The sequence below is a fragment of the Tachysurus vachellii genome, chromosome 3, assembly GCF_030014155.1.
Source record: "Tachysurus vachellii isolate PV-2020 chromosome 3, HZAU_Pvac_v1, whole genome shotgun sequence".
NCBI classification, from domain to species: Eukaryota; Metazoa; Chordata; class Actinopteri; order Siluriformes; family Bagridae; genus Tachysurus; species Tachysurus vachellii.
The window spans coordinates 33,603,552-33,626,716 of NC_083462.1; the positions used below are offsets into that span (position 1 = coordinate 33,603,552).

Consider the following 23,165-nt stretch of genomic DNA (forward strand, 5'->3'; position numbering starts at 1 on the left):
TCAGAAGGATCTTGAGAACAACTCAAACATCAGTTGCTTCTCATGATCCTTCTGGTAAGAGTCATCACTTTTGCATTTATTACATGTTCTTTTTTGTGTGTTTTAAAGTTGAGAATATTGTCTGGTCTATTTGAATGATCTTTATCACTCAAAGTCATATATGGCGATGAGCTGGATCAAGAACCTGTTGCTGGGACGGATCTATTTATCAGTGAGGAAAAAATATATTTAATATTTGAAAAAAGGATTGTGCACTTGCCTAATGGCTTCTTTCTTACTACAGACTCAAAGAGCTGGACTACTTAGGTCATTCAGTGAAAAAAATCTTCTCAGTTTAATATACACATAATTTTTATGTATATTTGTTTTTTGTACACTAACAGTAGAGCATGTGACACAGACATGTGAGCAGGTTGATGAGCTAAGGGATTTCCTACTTGTGATACAACTGGAGAAAGTACACATCTGTATGTATTTCAGTTCATATGTACTCAGAGAGTATGCACGGGCCAGAGATATAAATCTTACGTTAACAGGACCAGGAGGTAGAATGTGAGGCTGAATCAGATCTGTATAACCTTGGCGTAATGTCAGAGGAGAAGGTGCATTTTTTTTTTCCAATTTATTTACATAGTTGTATAAAACTAGAGTCTACGACTGTTTACAACTGGTATTAACGTGATCCAATACAAATTGTCAGCCAAAACACATACGTTTTTACACATGGCATCTCCAGTGAACCCTTAGGATCAACTGGTATTCGTCATTTCCACTGGAGAAAGGGTGTCAAGGACATTTATTAAATACTCCATTACAATTGTATTTCATTGTTTTGGGTTGTTTAAAACATGTGAATTGTAAATGTGCTCATAATTGTAAATGTGTCTAATAATTTTCTATAGCACAAATTTGTACATGTTGACCTGGTTCTCATTCTACATACATATAAAAGTTTTCACAGGTGGTTTTGAGATTAAACAATGCCCAAAAGCTTTTATTCTGTGTTTTGTTATTGCCCAGTTATCTACTTTTGTAGACTAGTACAAAGGAAGAAAAAAGTGAAAACCATATGAGAAATGTACATTAATATAAATTTTAATGTAAATTATACAAAAAAAAATCGAGCATGAAGAATCTGTAATTAGTAGTCAGCCTTTCATGTGTCAGTGTTACAATGTTTAATTTCCCGTAGTGAATTAGCACCTCAGCATCATTTTTATCCAATACAAGTGACGATTAAAAACATATTAAAATACATGGCTTAAGTTATTAATTGAGCATTTTGTAGTGTGAAGGCTTTACACAGATAACATTATAGATAATTTAAGGCTGAATCTTCAGGCTGTCTGATTAGTTCAGTACCAACCGTCTACCTGTGAACTGTTAAATTTACAGGAACAGCAGCATCACAGACATGAGTGAATGAGTGTGTGTGTGTGCCCTGCGATGGGTTGGCACACCGTCCAGGGTGTATCCTGCCTTGATACCCGATGACGCCTGAGATAGGCACAGGCTCCCCGTGACCCGAGGTAGTTCGGATAAGCGGTAGAAAACGAGTGAGAGGAGCATCACAGATATTAATATTCAATAAGGAAAACATGATGCTTGTAATAACAGATTAATGCAGTTTCCCATTGCTGTAAAAAGTACAAGACCAGCTGTAACAGTAAAATGTAAACTTCAGAAAGTTTTTGAAAAACTTCCTTTAACTGCTTACTGTTTAAGAATCTGTACTTTAATCAATTAAAAAAAATCTCTTATATCAAATATTTACGATTCACCTGATCTAACCTCAGGTTTTCATACACCACATTCCAAAAAAAAAAATAATTTAAATGAACTTTACTTCAGCAATGTAATATGCTGGGATTATATCTTTATCTCTGTGTGTTTGCTGTATAACAACAGAAAAATATGATTCTGAAGAGTCATTATGCATTTTTCATTTGTTGTTCATACAGTCATTTGTTTTTTAACCAATGATTAGATGGAGGACTGAAGCAGAGTGATGTTGGTGCCTGGAATCAGGTGGTCATCTTTTCCATCAATTAAATGATCCCACTGATTGAAGTCTCTCTCCAGAGCTGCGGAACGACACGTGAGTTTATTTTTCTTGTCAGACTTTTTAGATAAAACTGACTTACAACAAAGGCGGAACACAAGTGCATAGCTAATTTAAATGATAGTGCTGTGTGTCCTATCAGTCAAAATGTTCTTTATTGAGGTTAGGGTTTTAATTAAACCTTCGAAAGTCAGTTATAGATTTCTGTATTTTCTTGATTTTTATGTAAAAATAGACTTGTAAATGTCCATCATTTAGAAAACCCCTTTTTCTACTAATGATATTTGTAAATTTCGCTGGCTTAGTGGTTAGCACGTTCGCCTCACACCTCCAGGGTTGGGGGTTCGATTCCCACCTCCGCCTTGTGTGTGTGGAGTTTGCATGTTCTCCCCGTGCCTCGGGGGTTTCCTCCGGGTACTCCGGTTTCCTCCCCCGGTCCAAAGACATGCATGGTAGGTTGATTGGCATCTCTGGAAAAATTGTCCGTAGTGTGTGATTGCGTGAGTGAATGAGAGTGTGTGTGTGTGCCCTGCGATGGGTTGGCACTCCGTCCAGGATAAAGTGGTAGAAAATGAATGAATGAATATTTTTAAATATTGTAGGACTACACCTTCTCCTATAGACCTCTTTAGTGTTTATTTTAAAATAGACAAAAGAGAGATATGTAAATGCAGCCTGATTACAAAAAGACCCAAGCAGCTGTAACCCAGTTTTAATCTAACTCAAGACTCCATCAATGTTTTCCATGTATTATTATGTATATCTCTAAAAGACAGGGAGTGCTATTCAGCTAAGGTAGCACTGTCAAATGGTGTAGCTCTAGAAGATCCGTATGGCTTGGTATCCGGTCAGTGGCTAAATGCTGCTAGTCTTATAAACATATCTCCAAGAAACTCTGAGCTTGATCTGACCTATATCAGCATTCTCAGGATGATTACATTTATGGCATTTGGCTCTTATCTAGTGCAACTTACAATAACCTCAATACACCTCGGGAATTGAATGCTAAGGGTCTTGCTCATCAGTGGCAGCAGGGCAGTGTTAGGATTTGAACTCAAGACCTTCCAACCAGTAATCCTACAATATTTCTGGGCATGTTCATGACATTTACAACTTTGAGATGACTTGATGAATCAGCTAGATGAAACTGTCCATGATAGGAAACTCCTCAATAACATGACTTCGTATGCTTCACTAGCTACCTAGGATCTTGAAGTATACTGTAGGCGGTTTGGTAATAGATTAGATAGATAGGTTTGAAAAATGAAACCAATATAAATCATGCATGTTAGCTAACTAGCAAAATGTCTTTAGTTTAGGAATGTGCCCGACTTGATAGTTTGCAATAAAACAAACATGTTTATAAACACTTTTTTTGATTCTGACATTCAAAAGCACAACAAAACATTGGCAAAACAATCCCAAAAACTTCTAGAAGTCTATTCTATGAAAGTATTTTAACTTACATAAGTGTCGTTGAAGGAATGCTAACGATGCTCTGTTGCACAAATCCATTGCTATGTTAGGATCAATTTCTCCCTTCAGCTTCAGAAGCTTCCCGATCCAGTTACCGGTGAGAAAGGTGAAATCTGGGAAGCTCTGATGCACAGCCCCCCTACAAAGAGGAAAAATAAACAAGCTTCTCTTGTAAATAAACAAACTTCTCTAAACAAGTTTTAAATGAAGTTTCTTAGCATACCTAGCTACATATATATTCAAGAACATAGATCATGTTCATATTACTGACTTGATGGTGATCATTTTTCTTGGAATGACGGGAGAATCCAATTTCTTCATGAGCATAATATTCCCGGCCCACTGGAACTTCTCGGAGTTAATGAAAAAAATTGGCTGTTTCACACTTGGAAAGATTTCTTCATCAAGGGGAAACATCCATGTGTCCAACGCGATGCCACACCTGTAGAAGAGACAAGTTCAGATGGTAAAAGCTAACTATAACCCTAAAGTATTAAATTTGTTCATCTTTTTGCCAGTTGTTTATGCCAAGTCTTCAAATAATCTTTCTGACCACTTCAAGTGTAATTGTAAATCTGAAATTTAATGACCGATATACTAAAATAGGCGTGATGGTCAGGTGTCCACATATATAAAATATTTTCATATTTATACGATAAGGAAACCAAGTTTTATACAAAATGTTTAGCTTAATTTCCCACCCTCACTGGGCTTAGCTGTCTGCCTGCAAAAAACAACAAGGGTAATGATATTCAATTCAATTTATTTGTATAGCACTTTTAACTATTTGAAATAGTCTCAAAGCAGCTTAAAATAGATCAAAAATGGTAAGGTTTAATATTAAATTACTATTTATCTCTAACATCTATCCTTGAGGAGATGGTGGCAAGGAAACACTCCCTGAAATGATGTGAGGAAGGAACCTTGAGAGGAACCAGGCTCTCAGGTAAATAATGTCCTTTCTACAACAGCTTATATTCGAGAGGAATCGTGTAACTAAGAGCTCCTGTGGAATAAGTAGGTGAGCGTAAAAGAAGGTGAGAGTTCTTTATAGACTTAACACTACTTCCATCCTGCTAAAGTCTTCAAATGTTGGTGGTTTTATCCACAGTAATCCCATGGGCTATGGGCTGTCTGTGCAGATCTATCCCAGTAAAGTATGTAATTGAATTTTGAACATAAATACCCACATGACTGCTATGGATAGAACCACTTGATGACTATGGCACCAGCTTTGAACTGCTGTTGTGGTGGTTGGTTTTATGCTCAGTTTTCAGTCACTGAACATTTGATGGCTTCAGCACGAATTAATTAGTGTTAAATCTATAATGAACTTATAAATTACACTTATGTATCAGTTGCTCAAAAGCTTCTGGTTACACAACCAGATGAAAAGTCTTGATCCTCTCAAAGTTTCCGCCTTATAACGTCTCAAGGAGCTTTTCCTTGCCACCGTTGTCTCAAGCTCTCTCATTAGGGATAAAGCTAACTGTAAAATTTGTCATTTTTCTTTTCATCATTTCTGTAAATCTATTTTGAGGCAATGTCCATTAAAAGTGCTATAAAAATAAAACTGAACTAAATAAAATAAATATCAAAGTATTTACTTTGCCATTTAAAAAATACACCACTTTTTAAAAAAGGTCCTGAGATTGACTGCGTAATGCAAAATGGCACCGTGTTCCAAAGTAAACAAAGTAGTAACAAAAGGGGGCCACTAAACTATGCCAATTTTACAGGGGGGATTTTAAGAAGGCCGACATTAGCAGCTCTCAGGTCACGTGCTGAGGTATAGATAGAAAGACATTCATTGAGTTACATAATGGTGGCTGACACTGGTAACAAACAAAAGTCTAGTCTATTATTATTATTAAGTAGTGAAAAAGTAATGCTTTTTTTAGTAACCCTGTAATAGGAAGCTGAGTCTTGGCAACATCAAAGTCCAAACAAATCAAAATTCTACTATGCTTATTTGCTATATAAAAAGATATTGGCTCCATAGAGTATTTTTACACGAACTGGCAACCCTGTCACCATCTGTCTTATCTTCTGCTCCTCAAAAAAAAAAAAATGCTCACCGATGAATTAACAATTAATTAATACACACAGATCTAAGTATGGGTCTAACGTTAGCCATGTTTCTTAAATGCTTAAAAGTTTTGTTCTTTTTTACAGGAGGAATAAGAAATATGCACATCTAAAAATCACATCTAAGATCCACACTCATGTAAAAATATATGAAACAACTGATTAGTCTATCATGAGAATTTTTATGTATGTGTATATATTATATATATATACAGTTAGACCTGAGATACATTGTTGACAATCATCAGCATAACCTAAGCATATTTAAGCATACTAAAATGCATAAAAGATAGGTGCATAGTTGTTCAGGTACACAAAAAGGCCTGGAAGACCATGGGAAACATCTGTGGGGATGACAGAATTATTTCCCTGTTTAAAACCCATTACAATAGTAGTATTTAAATAAAAAATAAAAAAAAATAGTTTCCGGAAGGTAGGCAGGTCTGTCTTAAAGTCAACCAGAATGATGGGAAGAGAAAAGTATGAGGACGGGAAAGATCTGCTCATGCTAAGAAGCAAACCACCTCATGTTGTACTGTGGGTGTTTATAACAGACAGTGGAACTGGTTTGCTTCTATTTATTGTTGATATGAATGGTGAAAAAATCAGCAGGATGAATTTGTATTGTGATCAAAGTGTAGAGCGATATTATCTGTTCACATTTAGCCACTAGATGGTGTTATGCTGCAGAATTAAAATGACCCAAAGCTTACTTGAAAAGTAACCCAAGACTTATTTTTATTGTTCCACCCATGAATGGAACGTCCTGCATTGATCAAGTTAGTCACTTAAAAACAAAACTGCAAAATGTCCCCAAGTACAAGCAGGAAGTGAAGACCACTACAGTAAAGGTCTGTCAAAGCATCACCAGGGGAAAAAACCTAATCAACAGCTTTTTTTCAACCTAGTCCTCAAGCGTTTTTAACCAAGTATTTAAAATTAGTTTGTCTAATAACATTTGGTCCGTTAAAAAAGGGGGGGTTTGGTAATTAATTATTACAAAGCAATCTGAATGTAAATATCCTAAAAACTTGATTATATAATTACAACTCCAATATACTGTAGTTGACAGAGTTGTAGTTATATTTAGCTGTAAGTCAGGACCCGACCTTGTGTATTTCAAAGGAATTGAAATCAATCTTTCCGTGTGACAACTGAATGTTAAACAATAAATAAGACAGACATTTACAAAAAAGACATCCAGTACAGTTTAGGAAATCATGTAGTTTTCAGAACTATATACAGATACAACATTGAATTACACTAAAATGATTGTATTGTTTTATCTGGCGGATGTCTTAAAAATGTGATATTGATTTATCTTGCATTCAAAACCATCATATCGTCGCTGTCGGGCGGAAACCTTGTATGTCCAAATTTGGTCAATTTCATATTTTTTCACATATCGATGCTATTGGTCAGTCCCCACGTGGGTCTGTTATTTTTACAAGTTATTAACCAATCTAAAGTCTTGAAAATAGCTTGAGCGCAAATCTCATAACTCCATTGGACACTTCAACTGTCCACCTCTTCCTCACTCCGCGGGAGAGCTTCACGACATATTTCTCCTCAAGAAGAGTCGCGACGAATCAACACGTCTTCTGAGGTAAATGTCTTCAAAACACTGGGCTCAAAGATAAAAAATCTTGACCCCCGCTAGTTCTGGTGCTCGTCTGAGGACAGGAATTTAGCGCAAGACAATCCACTGCAACGCGGACTAAACCCTGTGTACTGCAGATAAGGTACGACGTTTTTTTAATTTCCTGAAAAATAACGACAGCGACGATATGAAATTTATGACATGTGATGGTCTGATTAACACATTTTACTGATTTTCCAATATGAATACTTACTTAAACTTGACTTCCTTACACAAACACTGGATCACTGTAGCCCCACCAAAGGAATGGCCCATGACCACTATTTTACACAAATCCATACAGTTCTGTAAAAGAAAGCATACAAAGCACTGTATCGTACTGTAAATACACAGACCTTTCCTTTATAGTCAGGGTTTTTTTTCCCCCCCCAAAGCTTTAATATTTGTAGGTAGTTTCTTTTTTGTCATCACCTTCAATTTTGACCAGTCAAAATCAGAGCGTAGGATATTTTCCACAGACTTTCCTAAATTAATGTCGATAAGAAGATCCAAAGCTCTTATGCACTCATCTGCCCTTTGTTTCACCTGTAGAAAATGAATGAAACCAATATATTACTTTATAAAATCTGTTTTTTGTATTTTTTGTGTAATATGTTCATGATTACATATTGCATATATATTTTCTCTCATTTTAAATTCTTGCACTATCATGTTTTATGCTCAAAGCAGACAACTTTTTTCCTCACATTCATATAGATGGTATTAAAATATATGTTTCTGCTGGCAAAAAATGAGATATAGCCTTACAATACCATGGTCTTAATATGGCATTACATTTTAGACACAATTTATTAGTAGTTTTACCAACTTTTGCCAACTTCATTAGAGGATGTGTTGTATCCTACAGTAGCAATAATGTGGGGAGTCTCTCACTTGATTGTTTCTTAGAAGGAATTCACTCTCGCCTGTTTTTAGTCGTCTGTAGTACATCCACTCCTCCACCAAATTACCCGACACAGGCTGGAATGCCTCCCGTTGTGTCTGATGGCTTTGATTCACTTCACTGTTCTCTTTGTAGTAGAAGGTTGCTGAGGCAGATTCGTCTCTGACGAAAATGGAAATAAAAAGGACCAACATTTGCTTTAAAATAATATATACATTCATTCATATCTTCTACAGCTTATCCGAACTACCTCGGGTCACGGGGAGCCTGTGCCTATCTCAGGCGTCAAGTCAGGATACACCCTGGACGGAGTGCCAACCCATCACAGGGCACACACACACACACACTCATTCACTCACGCAATCACACACTACGAACAATTTTCCAGAGATGCCAATCAACCTACCATGCATGTCTTTGGACCGGGGGATGAAACCGGAGTACCCGGAGGAAACCCCCGAGGCACAGGGAGAACATGCAAACTCCACACACACAATGCGGAGACGAGAATCGAACCCCCAACCCTGGAGGTGTGAGGCGAACGTACTAACCACTAAGCCACTGTGCACCTAATATATATATATATATATTCATATGTATATATATATATACATATATATATATATATATATATATACACACACATAATACATATACAAGTTTGTAAACCCTTTTATTTTTTCTGCATAAAAAATATTTTCATATTCATTTTTTCAAGCACAGAGAGTAGACCGAGAGAACCCAATTAAACAGATGAGGCAAAAAGATTATGCTCGGTCAGTTATTTATTGAGGAAAATTATTTAATATTACATATCTGTAATCTGTGATATACCCAAGTATGAACCTCTAAGGTGAAATAAGAGTAAGGTCGCAGTCCACCATCAGCAGGTCAATGAAAAACAATGGTCTGCATGGTAGGGTTATAAATAAAAAAAGCCATTGCTCTCCAAAAAGAACGCTGCTGCCGATTAGTTTCCTAAAGATCACATGGTCAAGCCATAAGGCTATTTGAAAAGACAGGTTTGTGAATGGATGATAGTAAAATAAAACTTTTTGGTTTAAAAAAAGTTTGTTTGGAAAAAGAAAAACACTGCATTCTAGCCTAGAAACCTTCTCCCATTCATAATACATGGCGACGGTACAGTAGCATCATGGTTTAGGCCTGTTTTATTGCAGAAAGACCAAGGAGACAATGATGAACAAAAAATTCTGAAATACCAGTGAAAATGTCAGGATATCTTCAGAGCAACTGGGTCATGTAGCAAGACACACAATAACCCTATGTACACACATTGTTCTAGCAAAAGAATGATTAAAGAGGAAAAAAGTTAATGTTTTGGAATGGCTGAGTCAAAGTCCTGTTGTTGAAGCTGATCTGTACTAAGGAATGCCTTAAAACCTTTCGAAGCGGATGTCGGACAGATCGTCGGTTAGCAGAAATTTTGTTCTATCATTATTGCAAAAGGCACAAGTTTAGCATACACGTACTGATATGTTTACATTTACATTTACATTTACAGCATTTAGCAGACACTCTTATCCAGAGTGACTTACATTTTTATTTCAGTTTATACACCTGAGCAATTGAGGGTTAAGGGCCTTGCTCAGGGGCCCTGCAGTGGCAACTTGGTGGACCTGGGATTCGAACCAATGTCATTCAGATCAGTAGTCGAACACCTTAACCACTGAGCTACCACATCCCCCCATATATGTTATATTGGATCATTTTCCTCAATAAAGTACAATAATTTGTAGAATTGACTGTTTGTCTACATTTAGAACTGAAAGTCTGTTGATGTTTATGCAGAAAATTGTAAATGGTTTACAAATTTTCAAGCACCACAAAGTCAAAGGGAAAAAAATGATCATTGAAATTCTAATTTTTTCTCAGTAAAAGGGCAAGTGCTCTCCCCACTGCCATGTGGGCATCCTTCATGTTTCCTCCCAACTCCCAAAAACGTTAGTAGGTGGATTGATTATTTAAAAATTCCCCTTCATCTGTGAACGTGTGTATTGTGCTATACAAGGAACTAGTGTAACATCCAATAACTGGTGTACTGCTGCCAGCTGCCCCTAGTGTTCCCAGGACCTGACCATCATAAAATGGAGAGTGAAGATAATCATCTAATCATTTAATGGGACCACCAATGAACACAAACTACTTGTAGCGGATGACGTATCTGACATTCAGTGTTCTTAAATTCTTGGTGTACTGAAAAACTTATTTCATTCATTCAAAAAATTCATTCATTCATTTTCTACCGCTTATCCGAACTACCTCGGGTCACGGGGAGCCTGTGCCTATCTCAGGTGTCATCGGGCATCAAGGCAGGATACACCCTGGACGGAGTGCCAACCCATCGCAGGGCACACACACACACACACACTCATTCACTCACGCAATCACACACTACGGACAATTTTCCAGAGATGCCAATCAACCTACCATGCATGTCTTTGGACCGGGGGAGGAAACCGGAGTACCCGGAGGAAACCCCCGAGGCACGGGGAGAACATGCAAACTCCACACACACAAGGTGGAGGCGGGAATCGAACCCCCAACCCTGGAGGTGTGAGGCGAACGTGCTAACCACTAAGCCACCGTGACCCCCAGTGAGCACAATCCAGTATTAATCAAGTATTAATTTAATATACAGTCAAACATCATAAAATAAGTTTGAATCTCACACCCACAGAGACCTAGACACTTCCACCTGATGCCGTGTGAAACAGTGACACAAACAAAAAAATCTTCATGATCCCTAACACATTGTGGCGTAAGCAGCATGCCACTAAGAACGACTTTGTGTTTAAATCCTAGCTTAAAAAAAAAGCGTACCTGTGTTCCACAGCGGCAACAACAAAGCCCTCTGAGGCCAACTCAATGCATATTGCTGAATACAGTGTCCTGTGAAACAGAAAATCATACATGACTGCAGACCACAGTTCGGACACTTGTGGACACTTCAGAATTGGTCATGGTGTACAGTATTTTTGGGCAGCATTTTACATAAAAGACATTTAAACATGAAGTTTCATGCAAGAGAAAAAGGGCTGAACCTGAGCTTTGCTTTGATTGTGTGAATGACGACACTTTCTCCCTTGTCAATTGATGCAACACTAGCAGGTCTTTCAGCTTATCTAAGCTGATAGTGCATTACACTGCTCTGTGATGCAACAAAGTATTGGTTTGATTTATGATTGTTTTTAATGACAGTTTTGTTTCAACCGTTTGTTCGTTTGTCCTGTTTGTTTTAATTGTTATTTAGTTTTGTCTAAATCCTGTTGTGTTATATATAATTCTGTCTCTACTTTATAAATGTTCTGTTAAATTGATTGTTACTAAGCCTTATGATTTTTCCTCACAATACATACAGTGGTGTGAAAAAGTGTTGGCCCCCTTCCTGATTTTATTTATTTTTTTTTTTTTGCATGTTTGATTTAATGTTTCAGATCATCAAACAAATTGGTTAAAGATAACAAAAGTAAACACAACAAATTAGTCAAAGATAACAAAAGTAAACACAACAAATTAGTCAAAGATAAAAGTAAACACAACAAATTAGTCAAAGATAACAAAAGTAAACACAACAAATTAGTCAAAGATAACAAAAGTAAAACACAACATGCAATTTTTAAATGAAGGTTTTTATTATTAAGGGAAAACAAAATCCAAACCCACACGGCCCTGTGTGAAAAAGTATTTGCCCCATAAACCTAATAACAGGTTGGGCCGCCCTTAGCAGCAAGAACTGCAATCCAGCGTTTGCGATAACTTGCAATCGGTCTGTTACAGCGCTGTAGAGGAATTTTGGTCCACTCATCTTTGCAGAATTGTTGTAATTCAGCCACATTGGAGGGTTTTCGAGCATGAACCACCTTTTTAAGGTCATGCCACAGCATCTCAATAGGATTCAGGATTCATTATGTTTTTCTTCAGCCATTCAGAGGTGAACTTGCTGATGTGTTTTAGATCATTGTCCTGCGCCCTTTCCTTTGCTTCAGCTCGAGGTCACAAACAGATGGCCTCACATTGTCCTTCAGGATTTTTTCGTATACAGCAGAATTCATGGTTCCATTTATCACAGCAAGTCTTTCAGGTCCTGAAGCAGTAAAACAGCCCCAGACCATCACACTACCACCACCATATTTTACTGTTAGTTAGTTAGTTATTTAGTTGCTAGAATTTACTGCCATGTCAGCTACTGAGGCTATCTTCATGGCAAGAACGGTTAATAAGATCTAAAATAACCTAAAATCACAAAGAAATAAATATAGACAAATATAGACAACTTAAATTATTTTTTTTTACATTAATATATGACAAAAACTCAAACTTTTTCTGATGAAACCTTGTAAAATAGCATATTTTACTGTTGGTATGATGTTGTTTATCTGAAATGCAGTGTTACTTTTACACCAGATGTAATGGGACACACACCTTCCAAAAAGTTTAACTTTTGTCTCGTCAGTCCACAGAGTATTTTCCCAAAAGTCTTGGGGATCATCAAGATGTTTTCTGGCAAATCTGAGACGAGCCTTTATGTTCTTTTTGCTCAGCAGCGGTTTTCTTGTTGGAATGCAGGCCATTTTTGCCCAGTCTCCTTCTTATGGTGGAGTCATGAACACTGACCTTAACTGGGGCAAGTGAGGCCTGCAGTTCTTTGGATGTTGATCACACAGGGCCGTGTGGGTTCGAATTTTGTTTTCACTTAATAACAACCTTCTTTTAAAAACTGTATGTTGTGTTTACTTGTGTTATCTTTGACTAATATTTAAATTTGTTCGATGATCTGAAACAAACATCAGGAAGGGGACTAACACTTTTTAGGGACTAACACTGTATAGTCCCCTCAGAAAGTATTAAAACAGCAAGGTCAATCCTTACACACTGAATTACAGCTTTCAATTCTGTGATGTGTTAAACAAGCTTAAACGTTCCAATACATTTAGAGGCTATACATTATACATTATGATCTTTTATCAAAAGTACTTCTGAGAATGAAACATACCTGAATGCTCCCAGACCATGAGAGAAAATAATTACTGGGTATTTCCCATCTGTTTTAAAAGGGGCATTCCAAGCTGCTGGGATCCTGTAAGACCCTTTTCTCAACAAAGAAGAAAAAAATTCTGTTCAAATTTTTTATAAATAACTTAATAGCATGTATAAGCCAGACAGGATGAAGAGCGGTGATGGCAAAAATCTGTTATTTACAGTGTTCAAATCATTCGTATAATAACACTGCAAAGAGAAGTCTACTGAAAATGATTGTTATAATTATATACCAGTAATAGCAGAAAGTTACAAAAATCATAAAAATATTTTCTTCTTCTCCTGAAGTAGACAGCTAAAACCTCATTACTTCATTCATTCATCTTCTACCGCTTATCCGAACTACCTCGGGTCACGGGGAGCCTGTGCCTATCTCAGGCGTCATCGGGCATCAAGGCAGGATACACCCTGGACGGAGTGCCAACCCATCGCAGGGCACACACACACACACTCTCATTCACTCACACAATCACACACTAGGGACAATTTTCCAGAGATGCCAATCAACCTACCATGCATGTCTTTGGACCGGGGGAGGAAACCGGAGTACCCGGAGGAAACCCCCGAGGCACGGGGAGAACATGCAAACTCCACACACACAAGGTGGAGGAGGGAATCGAACCCCGACCCTGGAGGTGTGAGGCGAATACTGTAATGGTGTTCATAAAAGGTTTACTGAATATAAATCAGCAGCACTGATTTATGTTATATTTCTGTGTGTCTGATTTATTTTACCCACTGAGATGAGACCGACTCTGTGAGAATCCTGAGACATCTACAGATCTACCAGCTCCAGTTGGACTCTATGATACTAAGAGGAGATCTGAACTCCATGTGATCCTTACACCAATACAGCATTTATCAGACTGTATATTTGTAATCACACCATCTAGTGTCACCCATATGAGGATGAGGTTCCCCTTTGAGTCTGGTTCCTCTCAAGGTTTCTTCCTTTACCAATTTAAGGGAGTTTTTCCTTGCCACTGCTGCCTGAGTCACCTCAGACTTGCTCATTGGGGATAAATACATATACATACGTACACACATACATACATACATACATACATACATACATACATACATACATACATACATACATACATACATACCGTGAACTATATATATCTTGAATATTTATTATATTAATTCTTTATACTTCTCCTTATGTTTATCTTCTGTTCTATGTTTATGTTCTGTAAAGCTGCTTTGAGACAATGTCCATTGTAAAAAGCGCTATACAAATAAACTTGAAATGAATTGAATTGTTATATTAACCATTCAGGAATTAGCATTTGGAATGCCGTGGAAAGTCAAACGTTCTTGCTAATGCAACAATCACATGTACTGCAACTTATCAATGTGTGCTCTTTTCCATGGATTACATCCACTCTACTTTCTTCATTCCCATTGGGAGACGTTACACCAAGTCGCATTGTTTTTGCATAAAGTTAATAGAGATTTTTCAACTTTGTTCACAATCTAGGTATATCAGCTAAATGTTGAATGTGTAATCTATGAATAGTCTAGTATGTGTATGAGCTATATCCTAAACAATCACTTAAGTACAGTAGAACTGCTGCTAAATATACTCTGCTTCCTGTAGTTGATCTACTTCAGTAAAAAGTCTTTTTCAGTACATAAAGTTAGTAATGAAATGTTGATTAGTGTCTGAACACAGAACTTACCAAAGAGGTAGTTAAAAATTCTGTCACCCAGTGCTCGGCTCATTTTCATGAAGTCAGCAAGGCCAATGAAGTATTCTCTGCATGGGACCCAGTTTGGCTCATCCGAACCGTCTAGAGCTTGGCATGGATAGTAAAGTCTGAAGAAGGTTCCCTGTGAACACATCGATTTCTGTTTTGAAAAGTAATCCAGTGACCAAAAGGTTGTGGAAACATGACCATCGGACCCATATGTGCTTGTTAAACTCCAAACTTGGTCCCCCCTGTGCTGTCATAATATTTCCCAGGATTTGTGCACATTCAGCCAGAACATTATTGAGGATTGGAGTTGGGCAAGAAGCCTTGTGCATTCCAGTTTATCTCTAAGGTGTTCAGTCTGACTGAAGGCTCAGTGCTGGACACTCAAACTCAGTTGAACCTAAGCAGACCATTTATAGAGCTTGCTTTGCTCACAGGGACATGGTCATGCTGGAACAGGTTTTGAGCAAGACTCTTAAGCAAGGCCCTTAACATTACCCTCACTGGACCATGGCTGACCCTGTGCTCTTACCCCAACCTCCAAAACTAGGATATGCAATGATAAGAATTTCACTGTGCTGTAATGTATATCTGACAAGAATAATCAAATAAAAACTAGACATATTCATTCACTCACTCATTTTCTACCACTTATCCGAACTACCTCGGGTCACGGGGAGCCTGTGCCTATCTCAGGCGTCATCGGCCATCAAGGCAGGATACACCCTGGACGGAGTGCCAACCCATCGCAGGGCACACACACACTCTCATTCACTCACACAATCACACACTACGGACAATTTTCCAGAGATGCCAATCAACCTACCATGCATGTCTTTGGACCGGGGGAGGAAACCCGAGTACCCGGAGGAAACCCCCGAGGCACGGGGAGAAGATAGAACATGCAAACTCCACACACACAAGGCGGGAATCAAACCCCCAACCCTGGAGGTGTGAGGCGAACGTACTAACCACTAAGCCACGTGCCTCCGAAAAACTAGACATATTCTAATAAAAATTCACATCACATTATATATCTTATAATTATATCTTACCATAATCAACAACAAGGAAAATCCAGGACAATGGTTGTGAGCACTTTAAATTAAATTTTGATTACCTAACACTTTTAACAACAGAAAGTCACAAAGTTGTCTTAAAGTAATCCAGATTTAAAATTGAAGATTCAAATATTTCCCCAATGAGCAAGCCAGACTTGACTAAGTACAGTAATAGTCTGTGAAGGTCTGTTTCAGGTGTCAGACCATTAAGAAAAAAAATCTCAGAATAAAAACATTTAAAACTATATCATATAAACAAGCTAAATTAATAGTCACAGAAATGATTGCAAACTCCAGGTAAACGAATCCTGGGTTATGCTCATACTTTACCCCAGGATTAACAATTAATCCTGGCTCTTCATGATCTACCGTTTCAAACTACATTCCTAAACCCTGGATTATTCTTCTTATTATTTGTATATTCGCACATCAACAACCGTGAGTGGATATAAACAGTGCACAGACACTTAAAATAATGGAGAAAAAAAAGGCGAGTCGGCTGTAAACTATAAATCTGTCATGTGACCAGAAGCAGGCTGATGATATTATATGATGGAGCTAAAATAATTTTCCAAGAAATAGAGCGAAAATACTGCCAAGTCAAGATGCGTCACACTGACAGGCTGTTACACAAAAACACTAGTAGTGAAATACAACCAAAAGTGGCTTCAATAAAATATTAATTTAGGGGTGTGCGGACTTGGCAAATAGGTTATTGTACATTTCCCTTATTTTTCCACCTTAACTTATAGGTTGCATTATTACAATAAACGTAGAAAACAAACATTCAGATATGATTTATCTTGTTTTAATTGTTTTACAACACAAAAATCTGCCATTTGTACAAGGGTGTGTAAGCATTTATATCCACTATCTGGGGAAGACGGACAGTGTCCACAAACATTTATACATACAATGTAATGGAATATTTTAATTTCTGTATTTTGGTTGTGCACACTGCCTTAAGTTCCTCAAACAAACGAACAAGAGTGAATGAATGGGTTGTTTTATAAATAAACCTTTGTCAGTCCCTATTCAGAACTCATTTACATTTTAGAGGATGAAGTGATGCAAAGTTATTCACCTACCTGTACTGTGTGTCCCACCATTAAGTCTGTGCATCCCACCTGGTGTGGTCCTTTTCCTCGAGGAATTCCCATGCTGTTCTGCCCCACTGAATTTCCCATTTAAACAAATGTTGGGTAGTTCGGCTTCTGCAAATTGTCCCAAAGTGATATTTCTATCGTCAGAAAAAAAATCCTAGTTATTTCACAACATTAAATATATTGAGATTGAGTCATATGTAAGCCACATTAAACCAGGTTCTAACATTTTTCGTAACACATCCCTGATCAAATACTCGCCACGATTTGCTTGTTTTTATGGCTGATTGGTGTTAGTCTCCTAAACACGTGTACAACAGCATGTGGTCAAAGATTTGTCCTGCACTACAACCCCCCCCCCCCTTTTTCCTCCCCCCCCCCTTTTCTAAAGGGTTAAGGCCCCTTAACCCTTAATTGCTCAATTGTATAAAAATGACATAATTTAAGTCGCTCTGGATATAAGGGCGTCTGCCAAATACTGTAAATGTAAACCATGAGTGTCACTGATTACATTTATAGAAAACCTTAATACTTTACTATTTTCATTATGTTAAACATTTTATAACATAATATTTCGTACAACGACTAAAGGTAAGATTCATCTTTATTGTTTGTTTTAAACAAACAAAGAAGGATGGTTTCTTACGAACCTGGCAACCCGACCTTTTATTAACGTAAACAGAACAATACAATTTGGGTGCAGTTTAAGTTGCACAACAACTCAAATGTGAGATATTACACGTCATTCAATGACTCGGCGATACTTTATTACTTACATGGTGTGTGTTTCGGTGTAATATAAACAATATTAAATCTAACGCTGTCATCTGTGAACAGAAACATAGTTTAAAGATGACACGTGTTTCCGTCTCACGTGTAAAGTTAAGTCGCCTGTATTCAGCAAACGTCTCCAGTTAGTTTGTAAGATATATAAGAATAATAATAATAATAATAAACATTACCTGATGATGAATTGGACCCTGATGTGTATGTGTATAAATGTAGCACATGGACGGAGGACCACAGTCAGTGTGAAGTCCAGGTACTTCCGGGTTGTTGGTGTTCACTGGTGTAGATGTAATACAGAGTAAACAGGTTGATCCACCTTCATATTCTTACGTGTCCATGTTCACAGTCACTCTGTTGTGTTCGACTTAACCTTCATAGTGGGACGTCGGAGATAGAAATGACGTCATGCTGGACCTCAATGTCAGGGGACTAACTGTGTTATTATTAAGGAGGTGTCTTACAAAATTCTACATAGGATTTATCCTGCAAAGATTTAAGCTTAATATTTCTTATGCTTGCGAATTTTGTGGTCAGGAAAGGGAAACAATTCTGCATCTGTTTTATCATTGTATCTACTCAAGACTTTTTTTGGAAGGATATGGAAAATTATGTTAGTAGAAAATTGGGTTGTGTGGTTGAAATTGGTGTATGTGATGTGTTTTTGTATTTTGAGGGAGATAATTTTGGAAATAATGAACAATATATTATACAACTATTCATTATATTTGGAAAGTAACGTATACACAAAACAAAGTGGGCCCTTTGTAAACCAAATATGTCCCATTTTATAAATGGTTTCAAGTTATACAGTAATCTTTTGGAAAAAGTAAAAAAACAAAAAAGCTCAGAAGACGTGACGTTTTAAAAGAATTCAATTTTTTGTAACTTTTTTCTTTTCTTTTCTTTTCTTTTCTTTTCTTTTCTTTTCTTTTCTTTTCTATTCTTTTCTATTCTTTTCTTTTCTATTCTTTTCTTTTCTTTTCTTTTCTTTTCTATTCTTTTCTGGCAGCCAATATGACTGATACCTCTTGTTTGTATGGCATTGAAGGCACTCTCTTGTTAGACAACAAGCTAACTGGGGTGAATATAAACTCTGTTTATTTTACTTCTCAAATAGTAACACGTGGAGTTACAACGGAATGTCTGTGTGTTCACTGAAACAAAGACTTTTTTTAAACTTTTATTTGTTTGTTTGTTTGTTTGTTTGTTTGTTATTTTCAACATTTTTTTTCTTTCTCAATAACAAATGATAACATCAAACAAAATACAACATCATATCATTCAAATCTCAGAATAGTAAGATATTATAAAGGAGAGAAAGAAAAAAAAATACATATAAAAGATGCAAATAAGTGAAATCGAGCAATACGATTCATTTAGAAAAGAGGAATCAAATTAACAGCCTTGTAAAAGTCCATAGTTTTGACAGCTTTTCGCCTTGTGAGTTCTTTTAAAGTTTCAAAACAAGCTTTCATTTCCAGTTTAAAATGGAAAATGTTTGGTTTCTTTTCAGACCAAATCTTTACATTTATGGATGTGAAACTTCCCAGCTATTATTTTAAGCAGATAATAAGCAGATTTAAAATAAAATAGGAAAATATTTCACCATTTTACTTTCCTCATAAAAAAATATAACATCTCTGGTGGAAATGTCTAAACTAAAGATGTTTATAAGGCCTTGTCCTTCTACGCTTTCACCTTGTATCTGTAGTGACCAGAGACTGACATTGTCAGCAGTTGTCTCCTTAAGATTATGACAAGGGCAGTAGGGACTGGAGACGAGTTGTCAGGAATTAGGCATAAACAATGTCCAGTAAATCTTCTAGTAGGCCTTCTAGTAGACCTTGGCCTGGTCAGATTAGCTTGGTCAGGAGATGATCATGCGGTGATTTTGAGCTGATGATTGATGATGTTTTGCTTTTGCATATCTTCTTTACTTGAGTTCTGTCTATAAAATCTAGATGTAATCAATGATCGTAGCCCTTCATCTCTCATGCTATATGCGGAGTGTTGGGTCCTGCTGCGCAGCTGAACACAATAAATTGTGACACCTTTTTTACTCTTGCCCGTGTCTACCAGTGTTTTTTCTGTATATTAATTTTTGTCACACATAATGATTCAAAAACATGTTTGACATCAATCCAAAAAAAATCTAGTGTACATACAATTAAAAAAAAGGTGCAGATTCTGTGTTTATATTTCAGAATGTACAAGAATCTGAAATATCATTTTTAAATGTTTGTAGAAATTGTTTTGTTGGATAAATTAGGTGTATAATTTTATAGTATACTTCACTAATTTTTATTATTAATGCAACATTTATTATTAAGTCCAAACCAATTTCCAAAAATGTATTTAATGATAAAAGTGTGACTGTGTTTATTGTTCACACTTCAGGCGTTAATTTGACGTCACTTCCTATTATATAAACATTAAAACATTAATGTGGTTTAATGTACACGAATATCTTATTGAAAATAGTCACTTTTCAAAACTTCTCTCACTTTTATGGAAAAAATACTTATTGGTTTTAATGATTATTGTAAAGCAAATTAAAAATGTTTTTATTATTAATTTATTTACTATTTAAGACCCAATATTACATTCATAAATAAGAAACCAGTTTTTATGGTTTTGGTGACTGAAGTCAGACTGTACATGGACACTTTTAGAGACACTTTGAATAAAAAAAACTATAATGACATAAAATAACTTGTTTTTATGCAATATTTCATCTGGCACCTTTTATTGAATTTGTATGTAGCTGTTGTCTTTTTCCTTAGATTCCTTTTCTATTCCTGTCTTATGTATGAGGCTTATACACACTTTAATCCGTGTAGTTTAATAATAGCACTTGAACGAAAGTGTTAAATGTTCATGTTTCTTACGCTAAGGCTAGTTAACAGTAGCAGGCAGACTTGTTTAAATTTATGTATCTTAGTAGCCTCCTCCTGCCTCATTTTACAGCGCGTGTTAATGTAGATGACAATATGAAGCGGAGCTTTCATCTGGCCATGAAAAGAGAAAAAAGAAACAAAATGAGAGTAAAATGCGAGAACAGCAATCAGGTAAACTTGTGTTCTCTTCAAGCTTGATGTCAGCAAGAGCAAATAGCAGTAAAGTTAAGTGATTCTGTCTCTAGTCTCTATCTGACTAGCTACATTACATTAGCTGTGCAGTGCTGCCAGTGCTAGTGTGAATGTGTGTTAAATGGTTTACATGCCTCAGGGGTCAGGTAGGAGGGCCCCTTAGCAGGATTTTGCTTAGGGCCCCAAGGAGGTCAGGATCGGCTCTGGCTGTGGGTTTGTTTGCTAAAGACTCTTGCTGTTTGAGAGCCTGAATGACCCGGGTTTCTTTTTTAAAGCGGGCAGGTTAAGCTAAATGATTGCTTAAGAGAAACTGAGCATTGGTTATTTGAAACATGCTGTATGATTTTAAGTTATTTCTGTACACATAAGCTGGAAAATATTTTATACAGGATAAATCTTTTGCAAGCCAAGCCAGTCTCTGGAATGATGCAAACCTCCTCAAAATAATATTGTACCTCACTGTATGGACAGAATTCTGTCTTTTTTTAACCAGTTATTCTCTGTTACAGACATCATAAAGCATAAATTTGACATTTATGATTGTGCGTATTTGATTGTACATAATATATGGGAATATTAAACGCTGCCCTCCTTGAGCAAGTGTTATAACTCACACACACACACACACACACACACACACACACACAAACACACACACGTCATGAAAGCGATTATAATCTAAAACCATTACGTTTTTTTTTTTTAGAATTTTTTTATATAGTTTTAAGTTAAAAAAAGTCAATTTTTCCTGACACTTAAAGGGAAGTAACAAAGGCACATCCATTTCAGATACAATTATTTTTTGAATGGTAGCCCCAGTTCTACATAGGTAATATTCATTTGATATATAGGAGGAAATTTGTTGTTTTTATTTTTAACTCCTCATAAATGAACCTAGTTTCTAAAGTACATTACAGTACAATCCCCTTAGTAATAGATAGAAAAAGTTGAAAGATCTAATTTGGTGATTTGGTGATTTGGTGAGGGGATACAGAGGGCAATATTTCTCCAATGGACTTTAAGGACTATCAGATTTCTTTGGTTATATTCATTTTTTGGGTTAAATGCCATACTTTGTCTCCACCTCATGGTTTAACTGACTAAGATATAAGTTGCAGGAAGGGAGTAACAGTACAGTGTATTCTGGTGTGTATCATAATGTTAGAGCAGGAAAAGATCCTTTTAAAGAACAAATCATGTTTGTCTAACCTACAGTAATACGCAGTGTTTAAGGATGAAATTTTGTATAATTATGTTTATTTTCTATTTGTTTAACCCGTTAGCTACTTTAAATAATGTATAACTTTGCTTATTTCGACTTTATTTTTAAGTGCTGATATGTTGTACTCTTGGTGAATGTGTTCTATGTGTTAATAATGTACTTTTTGTCTATGTGAGGTTGAAATTTTTCTTCACAGAAGAATTTAGTATACACAATTTCGTTATCGCATCAATTAAAGGAAATAGAGGAATTAGTCTTCAGTAACCACTTTATCCCGATCAGGCTCCACACTGATCTACACCCCAGATTCGAATGAGAGACTATCACAAGACTGCAAATTAATTATCAGCACAATTTTAACAGCCAGGATTCTTCTGCAGGCAATGTAGCTCTCACATTCACCATCCGTATAAAGATATTCAGACAAAATTACCAGTAAATGTTTGTTCGGTTTGTTTGTTTGTTTGTTTGAATGTCTGAAACGATATTAGATTTAAATACACAATACAGTATACACAATGTTGAATGATTTTACATGACCTACAGTACTGTAAGTCTTGCTTGTTTGGATTTTGAAAATAATATTAAAAAAAAAACAGTCTAGAGAACAAATACTGAGGCAAAAATAATGGTTTTATTTATTAATTTGTGATATTCTATGTGCAATATTCTATGTTCATAAATAAAAACATAATTTCCTATATGTTTCCCATAAACAGGCTTTCACTGACACATTTTACCACATACCAACACAGAAAGTGCAACTGGGAAATATTTTGTATATTATGTATTATTGACAATTTTATAAACTGTATAACTGTCCACTGACTGTTTAGAGAAAAAAAAACACATACTTTGTACAATATATGAACAATAAGTATACAGTTTAGCAGTTAGACTGCTTTCAGAATAGCAAAAGAGCATGAAGCAAAACTACAGGGAAAAGGCATAAAAAGGTGAAATGTGTGTATATA

General features: G+C 36.3%; 1 protein-coding gene across 1 annotated transcript; it reads right to left on the bottom strand.

Annotated features, from left to right (window-relative positions):
- Positions 1-965: 965 nt before the first annotated feature.
- On the bottom strand, positions 966-18,242 carry pla2g7 (phospholipase A2, group VII (platelet-activating factor acetylhydrolase, plasma)). The gene is made up of 11 exons (XM_060866886.1): positions 18,054-18,242; positions 17,077-17,228; positions 14,913-15,063; positions 13,184-13,277; positions 11,011-11,079; positions 8,160-8,331; positions 7,698-7,811; positions 7,480-7,571; positions 3,810-3,980; positions 3,529-3,677; positions 966-2,084 (listed from the first exon to the last, which is right to left on the bottom strand). Exons 2-11 carry the CDS (start codon positions 17,173-17,175, stop codon positions 1,984-1,986), a joined length of 1,212 nt encoding a protein of 403 aa, XP_060722869.1. The 5' UTR covers positions 17,176-17,228; positions 18,054-18,242; the 3' UTR covers positions 966-1,983.
- Positions 18,243-23,165: the final 4,923 nt, after the last annotated feature.